The following is an 11,589-nucleotide window of genomic DNA, read 5'->3' as shown; positions in this document are numbered from 1 at the left end:
CATATGATTTTAAGGATTATAGTTTTGGCTTCTACCTTTTCTACCAGCTGTCAGGGGAAACATATTTGGACATGAGCCAATTTACAAAACTGAAGAGGTTTATGAAGCTGACCTGCTTCTGTGCTATCCGATACTTTGGTTATACCTATTTACAGGATGATAAATTAACAGATACAATAGCTACTGATTTACTTTTTTCACTTCCAAAAAAACTGCCCAAGCCAACTTTTGTATAGCCAAAAATAGGAACACACATCTTAAAAACTTGAGGTGGTTCCTGTCTTTTCATTAACATAAGTTTGTTTCTGCTCTCCTTGAATAATACTGCCTCTGAGGAAAGAAACAAGACAAAACATCTTCAGGTTTGAAATTTACTAATTCCCTATGTCATAAGCGATCTTAAGCAGAGGGAAGAAAATTTGCAGGTAAACTATGGAAACATTGTGTTACCAATTGCATGAACAAAATATTTTTGTAGCTTTAAGTCAGTGAACACAAGCAGTTAATATCTGTATTCTAAACTGTCAAAAGGCTATAGCTGAATTGTGTTTCTTTAAATACGGTCAGTGTATTTTAAGACAATGTCGTCCAGTAAAGCATTGTGTGTTGGTTTGTGATTAATCTCATATAAGCCTTTTTTGTTTAGTTTCTTATGTAGTAGGTACAGCGTGAATCCAGTGCCTTGACAATTTTTCTTCTGTTGTTTTCACGGAGTTAAATTCACCTGTGATTTTGTTTGAGGTGATTCTGTAGCACATAGAATTTAATGGACTTTTAAATTTACTTTTTAAAATAGGGGTCTTTTTAAATTAGGTGATATTTTTAGTGAGGGAAATATCTCTAGTGGGGAGAGTTTTTTTTTCTAATTTTTAGCAGCTTTATTTCAAATGTTTGTATTAAAACTCATTACGTGTTGCAGTGAAATTAGGGATGTTTGGCTCTCTTACTCCATTATTGCAATTAGGAATTTAGCATCATCAGTGCCAAAGGACAAAAGTGTCTCGTTTGCCCTATGGGGACAGGACAGTGATAAGATGATTTTTCGTCAAGGATCATTGGGTCGTAATTAAGTTACATTCATGGCTATTGCTTTTTGAAGGATGATTGGTAAATGACAGGCTTCATGTGCTTGGTACGGACAGTGTTCGCTAGGGTTTTTTCTCCCTCTGTCAGAAAATCCTGTTGAGTCTGATAATGTAAATGTGGCATTTTATTCTGAACAAAAGAGCAGGGAAATGAGCTATCTTGTCTAATCATTCAGTTGTTTAACACCGACTTCCAGTTTAGACTCAATTGGCTGGAAAGCACTTGACATGTGAAGTTAGTGCTGTTCGGAACGCATGTTTGAGTAAATTTTAAAGTAAGTGACAGCTAAATTGTACCTAGGGAAATTACAAAGCCTTCAACACAGTTAATTTTTTGGGGAGGATTAGTTGTAATTGCAACACCAGTCTCCTTGAAGATTCCTTAGTATAGCAAATGAACAGAAAAACATTTAGCTCTTTCAAGAGCCCGTTCTCTTTTAACAGAATAATTTTTGTAAAGCTGATTGTACCTTGCTGAATTGACTTCCCTCTACGCTAACATCTGCTTCAGATTTGTAGAGAGGGATTTGTTTTACCAGTCTACCCTCCACCCCCACCCCAGAGAGTCCCTTTTTTCTTTCTACCTCTCTAGTGATTTCAGGTTTGAGAGCTTTTCAATCAGTAAACCCCTTAGGTAAATTGCCACTTCACTAAAGCTTTATGCATAATGTTGCAGCACTTCATTCCAATTAAAATCAATATTTGGAGTCTTATTTTTATCAGGCAGACTCTCTGGTTGGGAAAGTTGTTTATTGCAAGTAAAAGGCTTAGATTTAGTGCGGCATTCTTGAAGCAAGAGGGGAGTGGCTTGTCGCAATTGAAGGGGGATGTTATAGCCATGCACATTATAGCCAGTCCTGCTACAGAGTGTGTTCTGCGAACGCTCAGGCATCTGAGTAATTTTGGCTCTTCAAATAGCTTTGTGTGAGTAAAATTGCCCACGCAAATACTTTGGAAGATTGTGCCCATAGGATCTTGGACTTCATAGGCATCCTAAACAGAAACCAAACGAATCCAGAAACTTACGATATCTTAACCCTAGCATCAATTTAGTTGAAAAATAATGCCAAAGTAGGGCTCTTCTGGGATTACATAAGGGCCAAACATAATACAGTCATGACTGAGGCTCCTTCTGTCACTCAAAAATAATAGTGTCTCTTCTTTCTTAAAATAACAAGTTTCAATGAGAGGGAAAAATGCACCTAATCTTTAAGTGGAACAGGTATTAGCCCTGAACAGATAATATTTCTGAGTCACTTAAAGCTGGAGTATCTGGCCAACTCAAAATGAAGCATGGATATGTTCACATTTTAAATAGTGTTTTTTCCAGACTGACACTGGAAGTCAGATTTTTCCAGAATGGCTATGAGTATATGGGCTTTATTTCGTTTTTCACTTGATCCATATTAATTAAATGGTAATTTTGGACCAGGCTTTCAATGTAGCAGTGTAGTAAGTATCCTTTGGGAAGGTAGGGTTTTTGACATGTGTAAGTTTGTACAGAAACACCACCAAATTATTTTCAAACGTACAGCTGTTTGTTAGCTTAAAATCCTTATGTCTGAATAACATTTCGTTGAAATGTGGAAAATCTTTTTTGCGCAGTTCTTTTTTAAAGTTAGTGAGTCATAACAAGAAGCACATTAAAATGATACCTATTTGGTAACTTAGGCTTTTCTAACAGGATTGTATAAACTGCTTACAAAAATAGTTGCTGGTACTTACTTGGAATTAATTGCAGTTTGTGACAAGGAGTACTGCAGGTCGTTGAATAAATCATATTAACTCAAGTACAAGCATAAGCTTGATGTTTTTTGCTTTGCGGTATTTAGTACAAATAATTTCTTTGTAGAGTCTGAACTTTTATACATTTTATTGTTTTATAGCTGATTGTTGCCACTTTGATCACTCACCTGTTTTGTAAACGCCTCTATTTAGTAAACTGTGGATGACTGCTGGATTGCTTGAATGCAGTAGAACAAATATATAAGATTTCGATAGATTCAAAACAAGCATCTAGTAAATTAGTCTGTAAGATACTGACCTCCTTAAATGCAGACTTATTCAGTAAGTACCAGTAGGAAGTACAATATCTTCATTTTTGTTATCTCAGTTCTTTGCTGACTTTTTTTCTGTGTGTACAGTATTAATGCCTATTAATGCCTTACATTTAGAGACTAGAAAACTCTTGACGTTTCTGTTTGAATGACGTTCCAATTATTCATTCATTTATTGATAGCTTTGACCTAAAAACAGTCACTTTAATCCTTAAGGAATACAGTCGAGACAATACTATGGCTGTTTGAGCATCAATCTGAAAAGCTAGTTTTATCACTGAGAACTTTAATTTGAATGTATAAATGTTGTTGTGCCTCCTTAGAAATTGAGTAGTTTTCCATAAAACTGTTTTTTAGATGTTAACTGAACTTGCATCTAAAGCAGGAGAAAAATACTGATTATATAAAGCTTTATATCTGTCTGTGGTAACTACCATAGTATTTCTCTTTTATGACAGTAATCTAGCCTGCAACATCTACTTGCAGTTTTGAAATTAACCTGTAATTTAGTCTTCACCCCAAATGACAAAAATTCAAATGACTCCATGGGGTGCCAGAAGATGCACTGTAAACAGGGCTCGGTAAGGGGGATAAGGTAGAAATCCGTCATCTTAGGTTCATTTTCAGAATGCCAGTATTGCTGAACAAAATGAATTCTTCTTCTGTGTTTTACTCTTAAAATTTTTAAAATATTAGCCTAGGTGAAGATAGTGTATAGTGGTCTAGATCATTCTTTGAAAAAGCAAAATTTGTGCTGCACAAGAAATGCAGTGTGAGGAGAGGACATCTGAATTTGCCTTGTTTTAACAGTAATATCTTAATTTGTTAAGGTTCACTTGATCAGTATTCAGGAATGCAAAATCATTATTTCAAGTCAATTTTATTATGGCCTTCAACTGCTGTTATTAAGTGGGGTTTTTTTGTTTTGGTGTTGTTTTTTTTTTCCCTTGCCTACTTCCACCACCAATTTGATAAGCCTTTTGAAATCTAAAATACAGACTTTTTGATGGTTTGGCTACACATAACATTTTTGTATGTCATCCTGATATGTTTCAATTTCAGTTTAAACCTTCCCCTTCAAAGAATAACTTCACGTATTGTTTTATCAGTGTTTCAGTGGTTGTCCTATGTTGGTTTTGTTATTTTGTTGGGTTTTTTTTAGATTGGGTTCTAATCCTTTGAAAAAGGGTCTGTAGCAGATGATTTAGTTCTGTTATTTGCACAGTGTAGAATGTTAATTTCTATTTATTGTTACTTTAAGTTCCAGATCTGATTATTTTTATGGCTTTTCAGTTTTGCATTTTGACTATGTATACTTCTGAAGGCATTAATATTTTGTGTGCAGGGAAAAAAGTCAGCAAAGGACTGAGATAACAATGGAAATATTGTACTTGTTACTGGTGCTTAGTGCTGAAAGGCTCCTGAATACGTGCATTTAAAGAAGTCAGCATCTTACGCACTAATTTACTAGTACCATGGATATATACTTGTGCCATGGCTCTGTGACATGAACAGGCCAGCATAAAATACATATACCTTAAAATATTGAATTAATAGCAAAAATCACTCTTCCCCCCCCCCTCCCCCTGAAAATAAACATTGGATTCTGACCTTTATATAGAATAGAAAAAAGCTAGCCCTGCAATTGTGACAAAATGGAAATCAACAGATGATTTATAGCTAGTCTTTTAAGGTGTGAAACTAGTATAAAACAATCTAAAGAGCTGTAGTTAACTTAGTCAACTCTGGAGATCTATACTGAAGTAAAAATGCTGTGGAAAATTTTTAAAGAGCTTAAAAGTTGACAGTGTCTCAACAGAGACATTTGGAGGTAATAGAATGTGCACAATATTACTTATTAACAAGAAAAATAGAACTCAAATACAAACTGAAATTTCCACGGAATTGGGGTTTTGTCACAATAGTACATAGCAGAACTTAAGAATTTTACTTAAAAAATTAAGTGCACGCAATAATGAAGAGTATTCACACCTTTAGTTAATTTGTAGTGAACAGTGGTCATGCAGTCAAAATTATACAGCCGAGAGGTTTAAGCATAAATCTGTAGTTTTGTTTTCATTTATGTGGCTGTCGAGCATACGTGGTATTTGTTTGTAGGAAAACTTTACCTGTTATTTAAAAATGACTGTAGCATATTGGGGGGGAAAAATTACGCTGTTGGATTATAGACTGCTGAATGAATTTTCCTTGAAATTTTCAAGACTAAAGTGGGTTCAGCATGCACTGCTCCTGCTTGGAATGTTTGATTGTTTGTTTTTTTGTTTTGTTTCATTCAACAAGGGATGACATGCCTGCAGCTCTGGAAGCTTTAATCAACTGTTATAAGAAGTATGGTAAAATTCTTCAGCTTCATAACATCTACTGTAGACTGATAGAAAAAGGAGACGCTGATCTTCTGCAAAAGGGTTAGTTGCATGTAGTCAAATGCTGTCTGGTTATATGGAGTGTTCTCTGGAGTCTTTTCTTCCATGACTTGTATATAATTTTTTTCAACCAAAAGAAAAATTGTTTGTGTTTATATGTGTAGCTTTAAAGCACTTAAATGATGCCTACATTCTTAAAATTGAAAATTGATACTAATTTTAAATGTAGAAGAATCCTAATGTTTGGGTAATACAGCACCAAGCTCTCAAAGATTAGTGCTAATACTTGTTCTGGTTACGTATATTACTATTAAGAAACACCTTAATATTAACACAATACAATAGTAAAACAACACATCTGTATTTCAAACACTTGTGTAGTTAAGAAATCCTACATCCTCGCTCTCCACAAGCAGAGAATGCCAATATAGAACCTATTTTGTGGAATGTAATTCAAAATACAGTGCAGACAAACAGAAAAGCATTTTGAATATGCTCAACCACAAAGCTGCAACAAATTTTGTAATGCGTTGTAATAATTCCATATGTTTCAAGATTTATTTCCCTATAGCTTATTCCTGGAGTTTTCTGATGCTTGGAAAGTGTTAGTATTCAGGATATCTGACATATATATTAAAATGCTTCAATATATTTAGTAAATTAATGAGTTTTATTCTCTCTTTAGTTTCAGATTTTATAAGCAGAGAATATGGTGACATGATGGCTCTTTATGATCTCTTCTTCGCCTTCTTGCAAACAGGAAAATACAAAGAGGCCAGGAAGGTCATTGAGGTGGGATTTTAACTATAGTACTCTAATCGTGCAGCTATTTAGACTCTTAATTAGAAACATTTAAAGTTTTTAACCTTTAATTAGACTTGTTCTGATTCATGTTAATAGAATTCAATTCCAATAATAAAAAAAAAACCTCGACCAGCTTTATTTTGTATAATTACAGTTCAGAAGAGAGACGGTCTTGTTGTATATTGAAATTGTTTCCCGACTTTTTCAAATTCTCTGTTATATATCAAAATGATATTTGCATATTAAATATCGGATTGTGGAACAATTAAATTAAACTTGCATTCCTGGGTGTAAAGTTGCTAATCCTCTTGCCGAAGGAATTCTTTGTTCTTAAAAGCACTGGAATTTAATTTGCTGCAGACCATGCTCAGATTTATTTGTAATGCTTGTCTACAAGTTAATCAGCCAAACAAGCGCTGTCTGCTACTGTTTGGCATTTAATTTAGCATTTCTTCTCTCTCTCTCTTTTTCAGGATAGTAAGCAGCTTATAGGAAGTGGTAGGTGACAAACTTGGGTCTATTTAGGATTAGTATATTTTATCTAGACTTGATTGAAATTGTGCTTACTGAAATTGATAAGTCAAAGGGGCAGCTGCAGAGTCTGCCCAGATTGTGATTATTTTTCTTCTTAACACAGTCGTCTGTTTTTAAAATGCTACATAAGTTTTCTGGTTAATGTGTGGGAGGAGGCATCTTGCAGAAAAAGTAATACTTTGTCCTCATCATATTTGTGTTATGTACATACACAACTCTGTAACCTAATTTCTGAGGTTTTTTTCTTTCTAAGACAAAGTATGCTTTTTCCCTAATTCCCGCTAGAATATTTGAAATACGAGTTATTCCTACTTGAATTGTTTAATAGAATTCTTGCATTTAAAAATTTTAACTGAAGATCTGCTTGTTTGTCTGTAGTGGAACAGTACTGTCCTGCTGTGGGATGTATGGAAATTGCTAAGCTCAATGATTGATAATTTTGTTCTCAGAGGTTTTTTTTGTGCTCAAAGTCTTAAAACACAGAGGAGTAGAAATATCAGTACTGACAGAAGACAAAGCACAGGAGTTGAGTTCTCTTGTAGTGATTAAAGCATATAGGAAGTAAAAGGATGACATCTGAGAATTGGAAGTAAAATTAAGGCTAAATGAATAAAACTGGTACTTGGTGTGATTTAGCAGGTGTTTCTTTGATACTGGTATTTAATTTCTCAAAACTTATATTGGTGGCTACAGTTCAGGAGTCATGAATAGGATAGCAAACTATCAAATTGTTGAGGCTTTGAAACTTTTGTCATTTTTCTTAGTAGGTGCCAAATTATCTCTGCAAATATTCAGTATTTGGTGATTGATCATAAATTATTAGTAACCACAGACAGACACTTGGGCATAAATCTGAACGCCTGATATCTGGAAACTAAATGGAAGTTTTCATGGCTTTTTATGTTATTTAGAGTAGGTTTTCTTGCTCCTGCCTGACTTCCATGAAGTATGAATTACAGATTTATCTATACTGTTGAGAGAAAGAGGTTTTAAATCCTGTCATTTTTAGGAGTATAGGAATTTAGCTAAGGATAGTATGCTTGTATTTTACCAGTGGATAAAGAGGCACAAAATCAATTACTGCATGGTGTATTATATTTTAAGTATGCTTTTATTATGTAACAATATGTTAAGTATTTTCAAATAACTTTTTTCCACAAGGAGGGAATGTTAAAATTGGTATTTGGCTGAAGAATAAAATAGCTTTTATTGTTTTAAACCGTGAACAAGTTATTATTTAAGTTTTTTGTTTGTTGGGAAGTTGAAGCCTTAATGAATATAATGTGGAAGATGGAGTACAAACTGTATGTAATCCTTTTCTCTAGTCCAGTGTTTTTTCAATTAAATTACTTCTCTTGTTGGTCATCTCAGATTGTTTTTCTCTTTTCCTTTTTTGTGAAATAATATTCAGTAAAGGTGACCAATTGGTACCACTTTCTCTCTTTAGACACTGTTGTGTATTAGACATAGATTACCTTTCAGCACGTACTTTTATCGTGTATTGCTGATTATGGTGGTCAATTGATTCTAGTGATACCATTTCTTTTAAATGTATCTATGGAGTTAATAGAGAGTATCTAAAAGGGTAGTAATTAAGCTGGGAGAAAAATTTCCTTAGGAGCTAAGGAAATGAAGACCATGGAGGGATATGGTCATTTAAATGGAGTGTTACTCCTTGGAAACCACTGCCTCTCCTTGCTCTTGCTATTTTTATGAATCAGAGGTACACTAGATGCTTATGTGAAACTTAGTGACAACTGCTGCTTTGAAAAACATGCAATTGAAAGCTCCAAGAATAAGAAAATAACTCTTAAATCTCAATCTTTGGTAAAATACAACTGGGTGACAATAGTGGGAAAGGAAGAAGGGTAAGATTTGAGTGAGATTATAAAAATTAGGTCAGTTGTGTATGTGCATTATCTGGTCACAAATGTGTTGTGCATGCATATATATAAGCTTGTGCTGTGGGATATTGTCATAGCAAGAAAGCTGAAAGCTCTGGGGCTCATCTGCTTGCTGGAAGGACAGCAAGACTAAGCAGAGAATGGTAGTCTAAAAGACAATGAAAGGTGAATAGAAAGGAGATGAGGCAAAGAATGCACCTGACGAATACCAGAACAAGTAAGCTGAAACGTGGTAGTTTGGTGGTATGAGTCTTTTTTGAAGTGATGCCAAGTGGAAGAGAAGCTGAGATTGAGAAGACTTTGCGGGGAAAGGCAGCTAAGTTCTAAGGCTTCACAGAGTTTGGTTGATAAGGTAACAATTTGCAATGTTGCTGGATTGCCTTGTTAAGCCTTTGAAAGTCAGTTCTCATTTCTTCTGTGGCAGGTAGCTAGAGAAGTTATGCTGGTAGATGGATGTGATGGTAGATGCTCTTTTGCTTTCCATTGGGAACAAGTTCTATCACCGGGTGCTCTAGTACATCAAAGCATGATTTAGTCTTCAGATCTTAATTGTACCTCAACTGATAAGTTAGCTTTCGTCTTGAGTCCTTCAAAGGTGATCATGTCAAAACAAAGTTGGCATATCTCTATTCTTGCCTCTTACCATAAAGTCACATGCTAGTGTGCTTTCCCTTGAAGTGGCACAGAATGACTTCTGTGTCATCAAATCTAGCTCTAGTTACCTAGGATTTTTTCCCTTACTTGGAAAGGTAGTTTATTGCTTTTTCTCCTTCAATTTTTTTTTTTTGTAAAAAAGAAACAAGAAAGAAAGAAAAGTGAGTCAACACATTTTTATTTTAACTAAAATAAACTGCATGAAAACTGATGTAGGCTAAAAGAAAGGGATATGAAATTTCAGTAAATAGGATTAGAGAAAAAGTACCTTCTAGAAAACTATTTTCTTTACCTGTCTTCTAAACTGATGTCTTATTTTCAAAATATCTGATCAAATTTTCTCCTGGAGAGAGATCTTATGCAATTCTTCATATGTGTTGCTCCAGAGCTCCAGGTAGTAGATCAGAGTCTGGAAGAGTTGTTTGGCCTGGTATTCTTTTAAGTCTGGTATTTAAATAGTAAGAAAATTTTCTAGAGCCTAGTCCCCCAGATCCCTCCAATCTACAGCTTCTTACCTATTGCCAGAACTGGACAACTGGAATTCCCTTATGTCTACTCAATTGTTGACTGCCACGTTATTAACCTGATCGAGCTGATGGTTGAGAGCTGGATGGATGTGAAGGTCATCCAGGAGAGTGGAAACGAAGAAGAGAATGTAACACCACCTTAGAGGAACCTACTTCCTTCCCCCTTCACCTGTTATTCTGTTGTCTTGTTTGCATGCTGCGTGGAAGTTTAAAGAATTCACTGCCTAAAGTAGTTAGAATCTAGTTGTTGTCTGTTATTTTGGTCATCTCTGAATTTTGCACTGAGGTGTCATACTTGCAGCTGTTTGACCTCCATGGTGGTTGAATATTTCTAGATTCACCCTTTTCCTTCATTTATTATTCATGCTGAATGCAATTACCAAAATACTCTCTGAATCTGCATGTAGTTAAGCCCGTGTCCATGCTTGGCTCTTTCTGGTAGAATTATGGGACTTAGAATCATAGAATGGTTTAGGTTGGAAGGGACCTTAAAGATCATCTAGTTCCGACCCCCCTGCCATGGGCAGGGATACCTTCGACTAGACCAGGTTACTCAAAACCCCATCCAACCTGGCCTTGAACACCTCCAGGGATGGGGCAGCCATTGCTTCTCTGGGCAAACTGTTCCAGTGCCTCACCACCCTTACAGTAAAGAATTCCTTCCTAACATCTTGTCTAAATCTACCTTTGTCCTATCGCTACACTCCCTGGTAGAGTCCCTCCCCATCTTTCCTGTAGGCCCCCTTTAAGTACTGGAAAGCTGCTATAAAGTCTCCCCTGAGCCTTCTCTTCTCCAGGCTGAACAACCTCATCTCTTGATAAGCAGTCTGCCCCCTGGAGTAAGTCTTCAGCCTGTCTTCACAGGAGAGGTGCTCCAGCCCCAGTTTAGCTTCTCATTAACGAACACCCTGAAGTCCTTCTCCTCAGGCCTGCTCTCAATCCATTCTCTGCCCAGGCTGTATTTGTGCTTGGAATTGCCCCAGCCCGTGTGCCGGACCTTGTACTTATACATCATTAAGTACTGCAATGGTCCTGCAGCAGAGGTTCCAGTAAGCCCTTCTATAAATCTGCTTAGCAAAAGTCTAACCCATGTTTTCATGAAGTAGAAATGAACACTTTACACCTATGATTAAAGTATGCAAGGCTTTAAACTGGCGTTAAATCCATTTCGCTACTGATAAGATCATTACACCTTAAACTATATTTCATTGGACAGCAAAATACTTCCATAAAAAGAAACCACAAAAGCACCACATTAGAAAAGGGTATCGGGTCACTGGCATTTTTAGTTAGGAGCTTATGGACTCCTCTGATAGGAACTAGGACTTCGTAGACATGTTCAGCTGGTTTTTGGTTTTTGACAGATGCTTCTTGAAATCTTTATAGATAAATTACATCAGCTATTAAATTAAAATTGTTCCCTCAATGAAAGAATAGAAGCTCTTATTTCTGCTCTTTTAGTAGTTTTACTTGAAATGAAGAGTAAGAAAGGATTACTGTATTTGGGATGTAGAGAAAGATCTCAGGACTGTATGGTAAAATTTTCTAGTAGAACACCAACCTGTACAAATTTGCTACCACAAAAGGAACCACCCTTGAAAATGGCAATGCATAGTGCATGTCTTCAGAATTCTTTTAAC

General features: G+C 35.7%; 1 protein-coding gene across 1 annotated transcript in view; it reads left to right on the top strand.

Moving 5' to 3' along the window:
* LRPPRC (leucine-rich pentatricopeptide repeat containing) overlaps positions 1-11,589 on the top strand; it is an 82,033-nt gene that overhangs the window by 33,905 nt on the left and 36,539 nt on the right. The window contains exons 23-24 of the mRNA XM_009880657.1: positions 5,444-5,568; positions 6,212-6,318. Of these exons, the coding sequence (XP_009878959.1) occupies positions 5,444-5,568; positions 6,212-6,318 (232 nt within the window). The remainder of the gene's footprint in view (positions 1-5,443; positions 5,569-6,211; positions 6,319-11,589) is intronic.

Source organism: Charadrius vociferus, unplaced genomic scaffold (genome assembly GCF_000708025.1).
Source record: "Charadrius vociferus isolate BGI_N301 unplaced genomic scaffold, ASM70802v2 scaffold192, whole genome shotgun sequence".
Taxonomy (NCBI): Eukaryota; Metazoa; Chordata; class Aves; order Charadriiformes; family Charadriidae; genus Charadrius; species Charadrius vociferus.
This window is presented reverse-complemented; position numbering and strand designations above follow the sequence as displayed.